The 19,088-nt window shown below is 33.6% G+C and overlaps 3 protein-coding genes across 3 annotated transcripts; all 3 read right to left on the bottom strand.

The window, feature by feature from the left end:
* Positions 1-334: 334 nt before the first annotated feature.
* On the bottom strand, positions 335-2,961 carry LOC103955114 (protein trichome birefringence-like 43). Its single transcript, XM_009366990.3, has 5 exons — positions 2,551-2,961; positions 1,775-1,946; positions 1,478-1,653; positions 1,206-1,367; positions 335-933 (listed from the first exon to the last, which is right to left on the bottom strand). Exons 1-5 carry the CDS (start codon positions 2,832-2,834, stop codon positions 630-632), a joined length of 1,098 nt encoding a protein of 365 aa, XP_009365265.2. The 5' UTR covers positions 2,835-2,961; the 3' UTR covers positions 335-629.
* A 2,407-nt stretch (positions 2,962-5,368) lies between these two features.
* Positions 5,369-10,088, bottom strand: LOC103955119 (protein trichome birefringence-like 43). Its single transcript, XM_048576738.1, has 6 exons — positions 9,998-10,088; positions 9,681-9,965; positions 9,302-9,473; positions 6,367-6,542; positions 6,076-6,234; positions 5,369-5,778 (listed from the first exon to the last, which is right to left on the bottom strand). Exons 2-6 carry the CDS (start codon positions 9,932-9,934, stop codon positions 5,466-5,468), a joined length of 1,074 nt encoding a protein of 357 aa, XP_048432695.1. The 5' UTR covers positions 9,935-9,965; positions 9,998-10,088; the 3' UTR covers positions 5,369-5,465.
* A 3,470-nt stretch (positions 10,089-13,558) lies between these two features.
* On the bottom strand, positions 13,559-18,488 carry LOC103955117 (protein trichome birefringence-like 43). The gene is made up of 5 exons (XM_009366992.3): positions 17,945-18,488; positions 15,412-15,583; positions 14,446-14,627; positions 14,198-14,356; positions 13,559-14,045 (listed from the first exon to the last, which is right to left on the bottom strand). The coding sequence occupies exons 1-5, from the start codon at positions 18,205-18,207 to the stop codon at positions 13,745-13,747; spliced, it is 1,077 nt and encodes a 358-aa protein (XP_009365267.2). The 5' UTR covers positions 18,208-18,488; the 3' UTR covers positions 13,559-13,744.
* Positions 18,489-19,088: the final 600 nt, after the last annotated feature.

Genomic DNA, 19,088 nt, shown 5'->3' with positions numbered 1-19,088 from the left:
TTTCAAAATTACTGTGTGAGGAATCAGTTGTGGAAAAAAATCTTTTGATCTCTAGTAAATTATATATTTAAGGATATATTCAATTGAGATTTTAAAAGATTTTAACGAATTATAAATTTATGAAGTTTGATGGCATTTAATTGATTTTTAGAGATTTCACATAAAATTTAAGTAAAATATCTTAAAATAGAGGAAGAGTAGGAGAGATTCGTGAGTGCCTAATGGTTTTGAAAATGACTAATAACTTCAAATATATATATATATATATATATATATATATAGAAAAGAAAAAAAAAAAAAAGGAACATGTTGGGATGGTAGGAATTTCACAATAATAATGGGCCAACATCTTTTATATAGTAATGGCCCACTCAGGCCTACTAGCAATTTACGGGTTATTGATAATTATATTCCATAATTTCTCGGCAACAAAATTACAGAAGATACCACATAAACAAATGAAACTATATATTCGAAATTCGAATACAGGCTACGCAACCTTCAACTTACAAACTGCAGCCCAAAGCTAGCTTTCAAGTGGAAAACATTATTAGTAATTAATAGAAAAAGAAAATGATTATTTAATCTAAAGGAAAAAGGAAGGATGCAACAACATAAATATATACATATTAGCTATGGAAGAGTGCTGCAAACAGAATTTGATTCCAACTATCCGGAACGCCGGGAAGACACCAATGGGTGCAATCCATGTTCCGGTGGCCGCCGAAACCATAGACCGAAGGGTGGCCGTCTTTTCTTAGTTGTGAAAGAGTTGTTATGTTGAGCAAATGAACTGGCTTTGACATTGTCCGCAGCACGTTTTCTAGAACAACTTGTGCTGGATGTGAACCTCCTGGATATTGTGCCCCCATCACTGGTGCCCTTTGTCCAAAACAGTTCCCTGATTTTGCATCATCGCCCCATTCTCTTGGACTGGCCATTACCACAAACACAAGATTAGATCACAATTAATTGTACGAGGGAGAACTAATCGTCATTGCTTTTATTTTTGGAACAAAATTAATGGTCAAAGTTTTTTATTCGAGCAACAATCTAATCTAATCTAAGCTATGGGGAGGGTGATTCAAACTTGGATGCAGAAGAACTTGTCTATGTCAACTTGGCAACGACTAGGTCTGCAATATTGTCAAAGTTGAACTAAGCGGATGATGTTGTTTAATTAGGAGGTCCAATTGCTTAACTACCTCATATGATCTGGAGAAACACCTTGAAAGAAGACCTTAGTTTTACCAGGATCCACACTGGAGTCCACCCACCTAGCCCATGTCTTCAAAGCTTTCTCATATGCCATCATGCGATCAATGTCTTGGTGTACGTTGTTTACGCCATATCGAACTTCCTCCCACCTGCATTGCTTTAGTTTAATTAATGTAAAAACTTGAAGAAGGCAAAAGAAAAATAAAGGAGGAAAAAAGAAAAAAAAAAAAAATAGCAGAACATTCATGCGCATACATACGGCTGTTTTCTTCCAGCATGAAGCCACCAATGCCAGGTATTGAAGACCAAGACATCAAAGGTTCTCCAATAACTTCCATTCTGAATCGAGTCGAGCATTAGAACACGTCCGCTGCTCTCATGCACAATATCTACTAGGAAGGCATTCCGGGACAGTACGATCGAAACGTCGTAGGCCTACAAATTAGTGCAAGTGAGCACGATCACATCTTGTAATTAATATATTTCGTGTGATTAAGGGGACCTGATTAGTAACATGACGGGTTTATTAGATGGAAATGAAGCTAGTTAGCCTTACCGGAAACTTGAATGTGGAGACACCTCCAACCCTGTTTGAGGTGTAATTGGCTTGTGGCACTGATTTATGAAGTAAACATGTGAGGGACTGCCATTGATTTATGCTCAATGAGTCCCCTACAAATAGAATGCGCTTCCCTCTAAATTTTTCCAAAAAGCTTTTCCCATCGAACCTACATATATACGTACATAATTATGGGTTAATGTTAATTCTAAGATTATAAATTAGTATATGAATGCGTGAGATGACACAATTTTTTTATAGGGAAAATGACCCTTAATTAGGAATAATAGAAATGCAAATTATGACGAGGTGATGCTCCCAAAATAGTTTAGCAATTAAGGATGATTATTGTAGCATGCATTAACCATGTGGTAAATACTTTCAGAGAAAAAAAAAAAAAAAAAAAAGAAGAAGGACAACTCGCTACAATAAACATATTTTAACATTTAGTTTGTAGAAATATGTTTATGATCAATCTGTCTACATTATTGAAAATTGACCATTTGTATAACGAAATACCATAATTTTTTTTTTTTGATGGTCAGAATATGTTTATTGTAACTATTCCCCCCCCCCACCAAAAATACCATAATTTTTTTTTTTTTTATGGTCAGAATATGTTTATTGTAACTATTTCCACCCCCCCCCCCCCCCCCTCCTTTCTTTCCCCCCTCCCCCACACCAAAAAAAATTCCACATTCTGCTATAGTGGCAAGAAGGACTGGATAGAGAAGATGAAGAGAGAAAAAAAAAATGATGGATAAGAAATGTACGTTGGTAATTTGCATGAAGTGGGCTGCCATCTGTAGTTGAGATACTCATTGTCTGGTCGACCATTCTTTTGGCAATCGAATTCCTTCCAAATGAAGGGACATTCTACTGAATTGTAGAGAGGGTAGGACTTATCATATACCCATTCCCCAAGGAAAAGGTCACACCCAGACCCAGAACCAGCACTGTTTACATGTTTTATTGTCCCTTGACTCACCACCCTTCCTCCTATTTGACACAAAAGAGAAAATATCAATGCTGCAGAAAATATAGAGGAAGCACCCATGTGGCACAAGAGGGTGATAGCTAGCTACAATATTCTTACTTGCTTAGAATTATAGTCTTCTTTTGTTTAAATAAGGGGGCTTCCTCTATATGCATAATCTTTTCTTAATCGATATGGCAATTAAGGGCTTGTTATCTATTAGCTTTTCTTGGCTTGACATATTAGCTTTTCTTTTATAATCGAACACCCTAATTAAGAAGAATATATTTTGATTGCTAGATCAGCAGTTTAACAACATAACATTAGTAATTAGTTAGACCATTGATTGGATGGTTTTTGTCTTCATATCTAGAGTTAAATTCTCTGTTTGACGACATATTTGACAAAAGTGAACTAATCACTCTTTATATTGAATTTTCCCAATATAGCTTTTGTTCAAAACAAAGGCTCTAATACAAGCAAAGGCCCTTTTTAAACCCCACAAAAAAGCTAAGGTCTTAAACCTCTTCATATTAATATTTAAGTACATTAGCAGTAAATAATCATGTTGTCATAGACAAAATAATCCAAGAAAATTCTAATAGCGTTCGACCTTTATCTAATGGTGAATGAGAAAGTATAACAACAAAAGATTAAATCTGATCCACTATTGGATAAAGACTGAATGGTAGATGGCCACTTCCTTAAGTCCTGTGGTTTAGGTAAATACTAATATACTATATTGCGATATACAATGGAAGGCAAATAATCTCCATATACCTATCTAATTGAATAGATATTGGCCTTTGCAAGTGGCAAAATTAGTGGTCGAGGCTTGAGTAGTTTAGGCGTATAGAGGACCTCTTTGTTTGGATTATTCCAACTTCTGAGTGGTTTTTCTCCACTCTAAAATGATAAGGTTGGAGGCTAGCGACCTTCGATTCGTCACATTTTTCTTTTTCCTTTAATTTTGTCATTTGTTTCGACCGAACCTATACAATATACATGCAGCTCCTCAGTGTGGTCTTCATCAAGATTCCAACTTGCAGAAGATATATACTGAACTACGGTCGCTTCAGTGATTGCTGCGGCATAGGATTTACTTCCCTCTAAATTTCCTCTTTTTTTTTGTCCCATCTTTTCACACTTTTTATTTATGTATTTTTTTTTTGTCCTTATCTCTATAAAAAAAGGCAATACAAGATATTGACGTGACTTAATCGTAACCATTACCACGTTGGCTAGCTGTTGGAAGGTTCTGTGATATATGCTGCATTGGGGCCCATCGTTTCAGTGTTTGTCGGGGCACATGTGGCTGTCATAAAAAAAATTGTCTTATGACTTTTGCGGAGACCTGTATTTTTGTTAACAGTCGCCCGGGCTAGTCACTATGACCCCCCTTGTGAGGGACAGATTTGATTAAGCAATCATAAGCCAGTCAGTGACACAATCATTTGATTAAGAAGTTTACTGACACAATCATTTGATTAAGAAGTTTACTTGTGGCACAAGCATCACATATATAATCTAGTATAAAATTAATTCATATATTAACTATTCTAAAATTAATTCATCTTTTCTATTGACAGAAATCAATAATGGGACGCCTTTATAACAATAATCAAACAGATTCACTAGGTTCACCAAAGGCTTTGAGTGTCAATCCTCTGAAAACAACTGAAAATCCAACTTACGAAAGGGCCGTTGTGTTTTCAACCAAACAGGATTATCTTATTCTATTTACAGTACGGTAGCTTCCTCCACTTGTTGATTACTTTAAGTTCATCTTTTTCAAGGAGAAATAAATGTAGTTGAAGTTTTCGAGCCTAATAATACAATCATTTATTTTTTAGGTCTTTTATCAAAAATTATGTCTACCAAAAATCGTTCAAATCAGAAATTATATGATCATTGGCTTAAATGATAGTCATTTTTAGTGTTTTTTTACAGAACCGTATTCATTCATTTTCTTCACTACAAATGAATGTCTTATTGATTTTAGATTTGTCTAAATTTTTGCAAGGAAGATTTGTGAATGATGAATTGAAATCTAGACGATTCGAATTCTTGAAAAAATTACGGAGTGACCTAGAAAATTTGTGTCAAAATTAGACAAAATCCAAAACTAGTAAGTCATTCATTTGTAGTAAAGAAAATAGATAAATATGATTACGCAAAAAAAAAAAAAAAAAAGCCCACTAAAATGATTATTATTTTACAGCCATATGGTTTCGAATTTTTTGATGATTTTTTGGTAGACATAATTTTTTAGGGAAGACCTAGAAGATGGATTAGATCGTTGAAATACAATACAAAGTGAGCCAATAAAATATTTGTCAAAATGGGTGTAAAAAGTGTCATCCTAACCTAAACCTATATAATATATGTATATATGTGTATATATATATATATTTATGGTAGATTTACCCTAAGGGGTGAGAGGATAAGTAGGTATTGAACTCGTCATCCATCCATGATACCTGTCACTTATAAGTGAAAAAAAATACTAATTGACTGTATTAGTAAGTGTCTCTTTTTATAGTATATATGTACTTGTTCATAACTGTGTTACTTTTGATGAATAAAGATGATGATGATAAGTAGAAATCGCATGCTTGCGTATGTAAACCATATTAATTGGATGGAATCACCAATTGGACTAAACCTGAGGGCTTACATCTTACTTTTAATTTTCCGAGTCCACATACACAGTTAGTAACTGATTTTGCTTTCTATCAGAGATGCGTATAGAAGCTGATTCCAAGTATCAGGAACTCCGGCTAAACACCAGTGGCTGCAGTCCATGTCCCTGTGACCGCCGTGACCGTACACAGATGGATGCCCATCTTTTCTTAGTTGTGAAAGGGTTGTGACATTTAGCAAATGAACTGGGTTTGACATTGAACGCAGCACTCTTTCTACTACTACCTCTGCTGGATGTGAACCTGCCGGATACTCATCCCTCACCATTGGTTGCGTTTGCCCTTCACAATGCTTTGAGGCTGCCTCTCCCCATTCACTTCCACTGACAAAACATTGCACAACTAGAATGAGACAGGAAAACAAAAGGTTGCAGAAGAAATGTAAACAAAATGAGCAAACAATTGTGTTAAAATAAGGTAAAACACTAGCTAATTGATACTAAATCCTAAACCAATGTAACAATGTTTCCTTATGTGATGAAAGCCACAAGATTTCTTACCGGATAACCGAACATGTGCATTTGAATAAAAGTTCGTATTGTAAAGGTTGACGTTCATAATTTGATAACATGTTAATGCGGTTACATTACAAACAATGTGCTACATGAAATTAGCCTTACTTATTATGATCTGGGGAAACGCCTTGGAAAAAAACTCTTGTTTTTGTCGATTCCAAATTTGTATCAACCCATCTAGCCCATGTCTTGAGCGCTTTCTCGTATGCAACCAAGCGATCCATGTCTTTGTATGTATGCCTTCCTTCTTGAATTAGATCCCAACTGCAACACATACGTTCATTTACTTAACGATGTTAATTAACCAAATTTTTACAAGCTAAATTTACAAATTCAATTATTTAAGCAGTTTTGTATCTAGCACGGGCCCATAGGGTGTTGGAAAATTGAACTTACGGTTGCTTCCTTCCAGTGTGAAGCCACCAATGCCATGAGTTGAAGACCAAAACATCACTATTCCTCCACAGTTTCCCACTTTCGATAGAGTCGAGTTTAAGAACTCGACCAGCTGTTGTGCTTATTGTATCAACCAGAAATGCATTCCGAGAGAACATGACCTTCATATTGTATGCCTGTAGCCAGATGTGGAATAATACGATTTTAGAACCACTTGATGACATCAAATTACTATAGCTAGACCATTAATAACTGACGTGTGTGTGATTGAAAGTTGATGTTCTACTCTAAAACTAATTAGCAATAAGGAAATTAACTTGATTCTTTATAATCACATGCAAGGTCTCTTAATTCTCTGACGTTGGACAACACTCTACATCCTCGCATGCCTCCTCACACATGACGATACTCAAGTGAAGCGCATGGCTGACACATATTAGATCAAAGTAATGATGCACTTGCAAAATTTAGTTACCAAATTTTGTTCACCAAATAATATGCGGTACTATGTCGTTATTTATTCAAATCTAGCATGTTTTTAACCTTATCTATAACCAAGGAGGCCTGAGTCGTCATGTACTAAACAAATTTAATGAACGTAATAATATTCTGGTAGCTGGTAGCTAGAGATTTATAGGTGGTCTCACCTTTTTTTATATCTTTTTGTCAAGTTTTGACGCTGAGATGCTATATTTTAGGGAAGAGATTTGAAACTAAGGAATCTCTAATTAAAGAAATCTATGATTAATATTCCATCCTTGCGGTTGCTCTTTCCAGTTCACATGCATTAAGCTTACCTAATTTCCAAAATAATTGCTGGTAGAGTAATGCATGAATCATTACAGCATAATTGTCGTCTTTTCTACTATTTTTATAGTTAGGTGGACCACTACATCTACAGTAATATACTTATATGAGACCCAAAAAATAAAAATAAAAAAAGAAAAATCAGTATCCGATTCCTAATTTTTAATGTTTATTGATTAAGACCTTATTAGTTTTTAAATTTTGAACAAAACTCCTAGTGTTAATATATTAATGAATTACATGTAAGTTACATAAATTTTTATAATAAAAATTAGTAATTGATTTAGAGTTTTAATACTCATACCCTTATTAAACTCTTAATTAATTTTCAATTCAAACATTTCCAAAATATAAAAAATAAAATTAGAATAAGTTTTTACCCATTAAATTTTTATAAAAAAATTGGGTAAATTACAAAAAACTACCTTAACTATTGGACCAGTCACAATTTCATACCCCATCTTTAAAAAATATCAATGTCATAACTCATCTTACGAATTTGTTATAATTTCATACTTTTTATCAGTTTGTCTGTCAATTCTTCTGTTAAATAGTGACGGGACCCACTTTCAATTCCAACTAAATTAAAAATTAACTAAATATTTATTTAAAAAAAAAAAAAAAAAAAAACCAACACCAACAACAACAACAACAACAAACCCACATCCAGATCCCTTTCCTTCCCCCCTCACCTCTTTGCAACTCCCTTTCTGCAACTCCTGCTCTCTCTTCCTCCATCTCCACCTCCGCACTCCTCCCCCTCCCCCTCCCCCACCTACACACCCATCACCCTCACCACTACACATAACCCTCTCCATATACGCCCACTCTCCTTCCTCGTCATCGTCGTCCGTACGATTCATGAACCGCCACGGATCTCCCGGCCGTTCAATTTTGGTGAAGAATTAGTTCCGCAACAGCAAGAACAATAAAGGCCAAGCCGTCATCGGTGAGATTCGGAGGAGTGGAAGGCGATTTGGTGAGAGGGCTTTGTCGGCGATGGGTGTGTGGTAGGGTTCACAAATCATACGAACGATGACGATGGGGAAGGAGAGTGGGCGTACATGGAGAGGGTGATGGGTGTGTAGGAGGGGGAGGGGGAGGAGTGCGGAGGTGGAGATGGAGGAAGAGAGGGCGGCAGTTGCGGAGAGGTGAGGGGGAAGGAAAGAGATCTGGGTGTGGGTTTGTTGTTTGTAGTTTGTTTGTTTTTGTTTTTGTTTTTTTTTTTAATTTTTTAATATTTAGTTAATTTTTTAATCTAGTTAAAATTGAAAGTGGGTCCCGTCTCAAATCACATCACTATTTAACGGAATAATTGACAGACAAACTGACGGAAAGTATGAAATTGTAACAAATTCGTAAGATGAGGTATGACATTGATATTTTTTTAAAGATGGGGTATGAAACTGTGACTAAGCCAATAATTAAGATAATTTTATATAATTTACCCAAAAAAAATCAATTTTTTAATCTTATATGTATCCATTCTTAAATATACCAATTTGTTATATTAAAAATATACCCTTTTTTTTAATATAAAATGTACCCAGTTTTTATATAAAATTCATATTCAATCTTTTCTCTAATCTATTTTTTAAACTTATATGGGTGCATTCTATTTCGTTGATTTGAGAATGTATCCATATCAAAAGTTTAATAAAAAAAAATTTATAATGTTATACACACACAATATATTGGAGAGTATAATTCATCTTTAATATTTTTAATCCTATAAATTATGAGTGTTGTTAAAATCTCATTAATATAAATAACTATAAATTTTATTTTTAATGTAAAAATATAATAACCTACATAGAAATACATTATTACATTAATGTTCATGTAAGTGACTTCAATCAAAAACTAAAAACCACAAAGGTTTCAGTCAAAGAACATTGATAGTTAAGGATCGCATTTAAAATGTCCCAATAAAAAATTATGCATTACTGTGAAGGAAAAAGATTCTGCACTTCCTTTTTATCTTATTTTCTTGTTTTATTTATAACCCATGATTGAATAAATCAACCGTGAATCAGAAGACAAAAACCAACACACATTATTTCCCTAATATAAGAAATGCATTAACAATTAAAAAGAAGGTAAAGTATATAGGTATCAATGGTCTCACTGGGAATGCGAATGTGGATAGTCCTCCAGTCCTGTACAGGTTATACTGAGTCTGTGGATTTGCTGTATGAAGCATACAAGTGAGTGACTGCCACTGGTTTAAACTCAATGAGTCTCCAACAAACATGATGCTTTTCCCTTTAAATCTTTCCAACAAATCTTCACTGTTGAACCTATATATACACCAGTATTAAAAAAAAAAAAAAGAATTAAAGAATTAAAGTATTTATAATTTCTGAAACTAAAAGTTGAAGAAAGCATGCGGCAAAGGGGTATCTAGCCATTGATACTAAGGGAGGGGGAGGTTTTGGACTCAAACGTAGTGAATTGATGAGGAAGACTCTAATCACCAAAGCAATCCACCACTTACATATATTTACCTTGTTAAGTTGCAGTGAGTAGGCTGCCACCGGAATTTGAGATAGAATTTGTCGGAACGACCATTTTGTAGGCAATCGAATTCCTTCTCTATGAAGGAGCATTGTGATGATGTATAAAGGGGATATGATTCATCATAAACCCATCTTCCTTGGAAAATATCACATCCTTCACTAGAGTACTGGCGACTTCCGCGTACATGATGGTGCAGAATAGAAAGCACCATAATAAATGTGCCAATGGAAAAATTATCCATGAGAGAGAGAGAGAGAGAGAGAGAGAGAGAGAGAGAGAGAGAGAGAGAGAGAGAGAGAGAGAGGAGGAGGTTGGAGAGTCTCACAATGTATGTGACTAGCTAGGGGGTGAGAATGCATGTATGTATATACGTGTGAAATTACATGTTTCTTCTTTTTGGGAGGAGATTTTGTGGATTAGAGATGAAATGTAACCCAAGAAATTGAATTTAAAGATTTGGATTTTTGTTATGATTGGGTGGATGGAAAGGACTGGGAGAGAGTTTTGTGTAATCTCCATTATCCACATATATATGACACTTTGGATGCGGTCTCTAACTATCAATATTCTTTGACTGAAGCCTTGTCTGTGTTTAGTTTTGATCGAAGTCCCTGACATTAATGTAATCGTGTAAGTTACTATATTTTTTAAATTAAAAATTGTGAATTGAAATTTGTATTTGTTTATAATAATGAGATTTTAAATATAACCCATAATTTGTGGGATTAAAAATAATAAAATATAAATTATACTCTCTATTATATTGTGTGTGTGTGTGTGTAGGTACATTCATCAAAATTAACAAAAAAAAATTATTGTACCAAAACATGGATACATTCTTCAAAACACAAAAAAAGAGAGAAGATATTAGGCTTAATAACATTAGTAAATTTCTTTGATTAAACTTGACATAGATACATTCTCAAATCAACAAAAAAAAAAAAATGTACCCATATAAGTTTAAAAATGGATTAAAAAAATTTGAATGGATTTTATATTAAAAATTGGGTACATTTTATTTAAAAAAAAATTTGTATGTTTTATATTAAAAAAAAGGTACATTTTACATATAACAAATTAAGAGTGGGTACATTTAAGATTAAAAAAAAATTGAAAATTATATGAATGGGTACATTTAAGATTAAAAAATTGAGAATCTTTTTATAAAAAACTAATGGGTACAAAAAAATTGAGAATCTTTTTATAAAAAACTAATGGGTACAAACTTGTTCTAATTTATTTATTTATTTATTTATTTTGGAAATGTTTGGATTGAAAATTAATTAAGAGTTTAATAGAGGTGTGAGTATAATATATTAAAGCCCTAAATCAATTACTAATTCTTATTTTAAAAAATATGTAATAAACATGTAAATTCATTATCATATAAATGCTAGAGACTTCAATCAAAATTTAAAAACTAATAAGGTTTCAGTCAATGAAGATTAGTAATTAGGGACTGGATAATAATTTTTCCGACATATATATTGGTAAAAGTTGGATGAAATAAAAACAAGCTCTTATGCTCTAAAATTAAAAATTAAAAATTAAAGTTGCACGATTTAATCCCCTTCCCCAAAACCGAGCCTTCGATTTAATATGGATCCCCTCCCTCAAATTAATGGCTAATGGATTTTAGTGTTAGCTACAATCAGGTACAAATTAATCTACCAGTTTTCGTTCCTTACGCCCTAAGGCAACCATTTTGCTTCTGTAATTCAGTTAACACGGAGAAATATGTCTAATGTAACCAAATTATAGCACAAGATGGTGAGTATATTTTTAATTGACAAAGGTGTGATAAAATCTGGATAGATAATGGATTGGTAACAATACGTGTCGGTGTTTAACTCATACTAATAAATTTCACAATGCATGGACTCTGAATACATAAATAAAAAAGCACAAGGAAAATTTCAAACCTAATTTGAATACCAACTAGTATATGCCCACACACAAACCAGTGTGTGAAATTTTTTTATTTTTATTTTTGTTTTTAAAATTGAAGGAGAGAGGTTTATTTTTTATTTTTTAAAATTAGAGATGTTAAAATCACCTGTAGGTGAGGCCTAAACAAAAACAGCAAAATATGTTTTGTGAAATCATGTTACTGCCCTTAACTATTTTGTTGTGATAGAAGACTAAATAGTCTTTTCACTATCTTTTGGTTAACAAAGAGAGTTTTATTAATATGTAGTTTAAATAAGCTACCTAGTGGACTAAGAGAGGAACATATTAAGGGATTGGAATGTAAGTGATTAAGTTTTGTACAGTACGATGTTGGAATTATTGTGTTTTTTTTTTTTTTTTTATGTAACGATATTGGGATTGGATTTAAATGATTAAGTTTTGTAAAGAAACATGGTGGAATTAATGTGTTTTTATTTTTTATGTAACGATATTGGAAGTAAAGAGAAATTCGGCTAAACCAAATTGTTGATTAACTATAAATTAAGCATTGAACTCGTTAGTTAGAGGAAGCCGGACTTGAGACTTCCAATTTAATAGTGGAGAATAATATGATTAGGCTATAGTTTGGAATCATTGTGTTTTGATTTTTTGTGTGTAAACAAATACAATTGAAATTAGTAATTTAAACCACTAAAGATTGAAAAGGACTAAGAAAACTGCCAAAGTAAAAAGAAAGCGAATCATTTTTAAAACTAAGAAAGGATCCCAAAATAATAGAATAATCATGCAAAACCAAATAAAAAACTTATTTGAGCAATGCTACATGAATTGTACACAAAGTTTTACTGTAACTCTTATAAAAAAAAAAAAAAAAAGTGTTTCCTCTCATTTTAATTCATGTACTCATCCTCCATGTTCTGCATTATCCTATTCAGTCAACTAGGTTAAAAGAAATGTTAATTTCACATACAATGAACACCAAAAATTGAAAGAAAAAAAAAAAAAAAAAAACCCTAGCTAGACCAGTAAACTAATTAACAATAACCGAACCCTACGCCAATGTTAACCCAAGTTTCATCCAGGTCAATGCTAATGGTTCAATTTTTCAAAGATTGTCATTGAAAATCAAAATTCCTTTGGTGTATCCTTAATTGTATGCATGGTTAAAAGATCAGAGAGTTATTGCCACTTTAACGAAATCAACATCTTTGTTAATCTAGGTGAAGAAATAGGGTAACGTAGGGCAAAAATGATAAGTATATGCGGTAAAGTGATGCAAAATGTGTAAGTGGTCAAATATCCTAGTGGATAGAGTGTTATATTTTTACCCATGTGTCCTGAGTTCAAAACTCTTCTCCCAAAATTATTGTAATAGTTTCGAACTCTCACTCTCATCTTCATAAATTTACAAAAAAAAATAAAATAAAATAAAAAGGGTGTAATGATTGTTCGAAGAGTACATGCCTACACAAGCATAGCCAAAAAGAAGCTAAATAAAAAGAGTTTGTTTTGCCACTTAGTACTATGATCTAGTAGTATTCATCTTCAATTGTAATTAAATGAGAGGTTTTAGCTTCGATTCTCGCTAAAGGTGAATTTGAACCACATTATTGCTAGTCCATTGTGAGTCTTAGCCACTCCTCCACCCTTAGTGTATATAATATCGTTTTTTTCAAAAAACAAAAAAAAAAAAAATCTATTGCACTTGCGTAAGCATTAAATTTGATATTTAATTGCATGGTTATTTCTTGAATTTTCTACATAATTATATATAGCTATTAGACTCTACTTTTCGAACATATGATGAATTTCCCTAGTGGTTAGAGTCTTCCTTTTCGGCTCATTGTTTCACGTGTTCAAATCCTCCCCCCTCCTTAGTGTAGCTTAGATTAGAAATATATTTAGTAAGTAAAAAACATAAGGAAACCAAACAGAGAGCACAGCACAAGAAAACTTCAGCGAACTATTTTGCATTTTTTTTCGTTGAATCTGTAAAAACTAATGTATTTTACAAATACGAATAGCTAACGAAAGATTTAACATAATGAAGCCTTATTTGAGAAAAGCTTAATCAATGATTATTAATCGCCAATTTGGTAAAAAAAAAAAAAAAAACAATTCTTTGAGATATAAAGAATGCCTAATTTTGAGTAAGAGCTGCATGAAGAAGCACATTCCAAGTATCAGGAACTCCAGCTAAACACCAATGGCTGCAGTCCATGCCCCGGTGCCCGCCGAGGCCATAGACCGACGGGTGCGCATCCTTTCGTAGTTGCGAAAGAGTTGTAATATTGAGCAAATAGACCGGCCTTGACGCGGTGCGTAACACTTTCTCTAGTACTTGCTCTGCTGGATGTGGTTTTCCTGGAAAGTCTGGGCCTGGCAGTGGTTCTGTTTGTGCATTGCAGTTAATTGCTTGAGGATCACCCCACTCTGTTGCACTGATACAAACAAAAAGATTGAGTTTGATTAGAAACTATCAGAAACTCTGCTCAATATTTCAATTCTACGAAATGGGTTGTGATTCAGGTTCTCTCGGGTGGGTCGTGTTTGTGCGGTGTTCATACTTGCACAGGCAGTTGAGAATACTTACTTGCTATGATCTGGAGAAACACCTTGGAAGAAGACCTTGGTTTTGTTGGAGTCCACTTTGGTGTCAACCCATCCAGCCCAAGTGGTCAACGCCTTCTCATATGCACCCAACCGATCCATGTCCTTGTAAGTTTGATTCCCCACTTGAATTAAATCCCATCTGCAACACATTTGAAAACAAACATTCAATTTCTTGCACAACACGCAAACTCAAAGATTGAGTGGAATTCAAATCAATAGGCGTCTTACGGTTGCTTTCTTCCGACGTGAAGCCACCAGTGCCATGAGTCGAAGATCAATACATCGTTTTGCAGCCACAGTTGCTCGTTTTCGGCTGAGATTGAGTCAAGTTTAAGGACACGGCCATCAGGTGTGCCTACAATGTCGACAATGAAGGCATTTCGGGAGAAGGACACACTCAGATTGTATTCCTGAAAATTTTTGAATTGCCATTCATCATGTAAGTAATCCAACCAAATCTGTCATGTAAAACTAATAAATGGCAACTTCTTGATTTCGAATTAACAAAAAAGTTTGGAACACAAAGCAATCATTGTCATAGGACCAAAGTGCAGCAAACATGATCATTTCGAAACTGAACCTAACAATATCATCTACTTCTTTATGCTGAGTGAGACATTATAACAGTATCTCAAACCAATAATACGTTACTATATGAAAATTTTAAAACACATAATGTGTTATTAGTTTGAGATACTAACCACATTGGCGTACCTAGTTTAAGTCTTCTCTTTTATAGAAATAATTATAAGAAAAATAAAAACATATATAGATCATCATTTTGTGCATCTAATGTACAGATTCTAATTAGGTGTAAGTTGAGACTTGAGAAGTAATGCATCTTCAATGCACATAAGACTTAAAACTTGAGGCAAATATATTGAGACCTAAATTTGACTTTCAATAGGAGATTTGGGTCATTGGTGGAGCCTATGCCAACAAGGAAAAATTTTAGGGTTCGAGTTTTGACTCCAATCATTTTCAATGCACATACCTAAATTGTCAAAACTTAAAATTTGAGTTTTGAGTTCATTGTTTCTCCTCCGATGCAAAGACTCAAAACTTAAAACTCAAAATGAGTGTTAGGATTTGAGTCCTTGCATTGGAGATGAAACCCAAAATACATAAATCGACAACTTTTTTAGGATCCAAATATAAGAATTTAGGTCTATAATTTGACTACGAGATGCTCACCAGGAATGTGAATGTAGAGAGTCCTTCTTTCCTGACCAATGTGTATTTGGTTCCTGGAACAGTTGTATAAAGCATGCAAGTAAGTGACTGCCATTGGTTCAAACTCAATGAGTCTCCGACAAACATGATGTTTTTCCCTATGTACGTCGACAAGAAATTACTTCCATTGAATCTACATCATCAAAATTCAAACACACAGGTCAATATCAAAGTTTTATAACGTGTTAAGTAGATCTAGTTTGTTACAAAGATAAGTAAATAGTGTGATTTGTGCAATGTTTCCTCGTAGTAAATTTATGTTGTTTTATCACAAAATTGTTAATTTGAATTGCACATTCAAATTCCGATCGTGCCATATATCCATTTTGGAAATTTGGAATCTCCTCTTATCAAGAATATGGCCAGAGAAATCAATCTTAAGATGTGTTAATTTCATGTTCAAATTAAGAAAAATGTATGACCAACTACTGTTTATTATTGTTTTTGCAAAGTATATTTCTCAATTACGTGACAGCGACTTTCACTTATAAAAGCAAATATCCACATATCATCCATCAGGCCATTGTCCTCATACATACATACTACATACATACATACATACATACATACATACATATATATATATATATATGCAACATAGCGTTGAAAAAAAGGGTAAATACTAGTTTGATATTGTTTTTGCAAAGTATATTTCTCAATTACGTGACAGAGACTTTCACTTATAAAAGCAAATATCCACATACCATCCATCTGGCCATTGTCGTCACACACACACACATATACATACATACATACATACAAGCAAATATCCACATACCATCCATCTGGCCATTGTCCTCACACACACACACACACACACACACACACACACACACACACACATATACATACATACATACATACATGCATACATACACAAACACACACACATATACATACATACATACATACACACACACATATACATACATACATACATACACACACACACATATACATACATACATACATACATACATACATACATATATATATATATGCAACATAGCGTTGAAAAGAAGGGTAAATACTAGTTTGATATTGTTTTTGCAAAGTATATTTCTCAATTACGTGACAGAGACTTTCACTTATAAAAACAAATGGCCACATACCATCCATCTGGCCATTGTCCTCACACACACACACACACACACACACACACAACATAGCGTTGAAAAAGGGTAAATACCATATAGAGGTGCTCACAACTTGTAAACCAATCTCAAATGTGTTGTAATGATGCAAAAATCAACCCAACCATAAAGTTTAAAATTAATATAAATTAAATAATAAAATACTTTTATATGTAAGGAAGGGTAGAAGAACTTTCATTTATATTGTTGTTTTAATGAGAAATATTTAAATGTGGAAAAATAATGTCTACGTGTAATCAACTAAACAGTGTTATGAAAACAACATTCAAAAATCCAAACTTTAAAGGAAAAATTACAGCAGAGCAAAAATTAGTTGAACAAATTCAAAACAAAAAGCCATACCACGTCTCTCACATGGGCTTTAAGTTTGCCAGTCTGTCCAGAGTGGTAATATCGGACAACACAAACAACAATAAAAGAAGAGGTGTGCTATCCACACACCTCATTTTACTTCTCACACACCCTTTGATAATTTCTATCCATTGATCTTCTTCAATTCATCTGATCCAACGGCCGAAAATTAAAAAGGTATCTGAGAAGTAAAATGGAGTGTGTAGATATCACACCCCTAAAAGAAACAAAAGCATATATATACGAGGATGGAAGCTATTGAAAGTTACTCAAAATTAATTTTTAGTTTTCTGAACCAAAACATCAAGGGCATGAATTCTTTTTTCTAGGACAAGGTGATTCGGAGTATCGAATATTTCAGAATTTATAATTGTTTTTCAGAAACTTATTTTGACTAAATAGTTAAAACCTTGGTCAAAAATACAAAATTCAAAATCTAAAAATTAAAAAACCCAAAATAATCAATACTTAAGAGCACCATAAAATATTTTACAAATTCAAATGCCTAGAAAGTAATAAGGACCAATGCCTTTTCAAAAAAAAACTCATCAATTTTAGAAATATCATTGTAAATTGAAACGGAAATCAGATTCCTCATTACTAATGCGATGTGACATTGCTAAAACTCGTGAGGTATTAAAAAAAAAATGAAGGATTTTTTTTCACCGAAAATGCATTCATATGAATAAGGACCAGCCTAACGAGCAGTTCATAGATAGAGTCACGCATGTAACAGGGTGTGGGGATATATGGTTAGACCATGAAAGTAAAATTAGAAGGTGATAACTCAAAAAGTTTTGGACCAATAAGTTTCTAATTAGTTAACTCACATTAGCAATCTAATTATTTGCTCGGATGACCAAGTTTTATTTGAATATGTGTGATTCAAACTGAGACTTTCGTCATACAACATGTAAGAAGTCGGGCAAGAGAATATTATCTGCGTATGTATGCAATATGCGTGTATAATATGGAAAATCGTGGCGTACCTTGGTAAGCTGCAGGCAAAGGGTTGCCATCTATACTTGAGGTAGTTTTTGTCCGGGCGGCCATTCCCTACGCAATCAAATTCCTTCTCAATGAAGGGGCAGCTGGGCGCGGCATAAAGAGGATATGAATCATCAAAAACCCAGTTTCCGTGAGAAACATCACAGTCTTTGATATCGATCCCTACGAGTCCTCCATGCACTTGGTGATGCAGAAGAGGAAGTAGAAGCAGAACTACTGCAGCTCCAATTGCAAAAGAAGCCATGAAAACACAGAGGGATATTAGAATGCTGGTCCAACTCACAAAGTATATATATATACATAGATCATAGAACTATGAAGCAATAATATATATGGTTAAAATTAAGGTAATGTGGAAATGATGGAGACTGGGATTTGGTTTTTCCTGGTAAACTAAATATGGAGAGGGAGGGAACTGAAAGAGAGGGAGAGAAGTTTCAAAATGGTTTGGTGGAGTTAGAGAGAATGTAGATATCTAGGAGGGTACAATTTGGAGCTGTCCATTGGTTAGCTTCTGCGGGCTCACCAAATAAAATAAGGGAAAACATAACTTTTCAGTTTTCACAACCAAAACTTTACACAAATGATAATTTCTAAATGATTGGCTTCTCGACCAACAAACGAATTGGCTTCTAAATATTTTCCTTAGTAAATGCAAAAAAATAAAAAATAAAAAATTCTGTGTTTAAAATATAGGGATGTGCTATCCACACATCCTATTTTACTTCTCACACACCTTTTGATAATTTATGTCCGTTGATCTTCTTCAATTCATCTGATTCAACGGTCGAAAATTAAAAAAATATGTGAGAAATAAAATGAGGTGTGTGGATATCACATCCCAAAATATATAAAAGTGAGAAAATCTTTGTTAGAGATTGAAGTAAAACGCAAATGATGATTACTCTGTTTACGTCTTTATTTATATACAAGTCAGTATAATGGTGCGGAAAGAAGGAACAATGATACTGAGAGAAAGCAGTGAGATAACTTGATTTCTTCTGGAGTGTCTAAAATGGTAGCAGAAGGACCCTTTATACAGAGTCCTACAAGGTTATCTACAGTGTACAAATTGTATAGAGTGCATACACATGGACCACGTTAAAATTTTGTCGGAAATATTCA

This window comes from the organism of the source record quoted next, unplaced genomic scaffold, assembly GCF_019419815.1.
Source record: "Pyrus x bretschneideri cultivar Hongxiangsu unplaced genomic scaffold, Pyrus_bretschneideri_v1 Contig90, whole genome shotgun sequence".
NCBI lineage: Eukaryota > Viridiplantae > Streptophyta > Magnoliopsida > Rosales > Rosaceae > Pyrus > Pyrus x bretschneideri.
The sequence above is the reverse complement of the archived record's forward strand: the minus strand, read 5'-3'. Positions and strand labels throughout refer to the sequence as shown.

What these genes read in the sequence shown, in the direction of transcription:
- LOC103955114 (XM_009366990.3), bottom strand. Translation starts at nt 2,834, where the DNA reads ATGGGTGCTTCCTCTATATTTTCTGCAGCATTGATATTTTCTCTTTTG. An exon ending in TCTCCACATTCAAGTTTCCG is followed by an intron (nt 1,654 to 1,774) that starts GTAAGGCTAACT and finishes ACTAATTTGTAG; the next exon opens with GCCTACGACGTTTCGATCGT. An exon ending in CATGCTGGAAGAAAACAGCC is followed by an intron (nt 1,368 to 1,477) that starts GTATGTATGCGC and finishes AAAGCAATGCAG; the next exon opens with GTGGGAGGAAGTTCGATATG.
- LOC103955117 (XM_009366992.3), bottom strand. Translation starts at nt 18,207, where the DNA reads ATGGCTTCTTTTGCAATTGGAGCTGCAGTAGTTCTGCTTCTACTTCCT. An exon ending in TTTGCCTGCAGCTTACCAAG is followed by an intron (nt 15,584 to 17,944) that starts GTACGCCACGAT and finishes TTGATGATGTAG; the next exon opens with ATTCAATGGAAGTAATTTCT. An exon ending in TCTCTACATTCACATTCCTG is followed by an intron (nt 14,628 to 15,411) that starts GTGAGCATCTCG and finishes AAAAATTTTCAG; the next exon opens with GAATACAATCTGAGTGTGTC.
- LOC103955119 (XM_048576738.1), bottom strand. Translation starts at nt 9,934, where the DNA reads ATGGATAATTTTTCCATTGGCACATTTATTATGGTGCTTTCTATTCTG. An exon ending in ACTCACTGCAACTTAACAAG is followed by an intron (nt 9,474 to 9,680) that starts GTAAATATATGT and finishes GTGTATATATAG; the next exon opens with GTTCAACAGTGAAGATTTGT. An exon ending in TATCCACATTCGCATTCCCA is followed by an intron (nt 6,543 to 9,301) that starts GTGAGACCATTG and finishes ATCTGGCTACAG; the next exon opens with GCATACAATATGAAGGTCAT.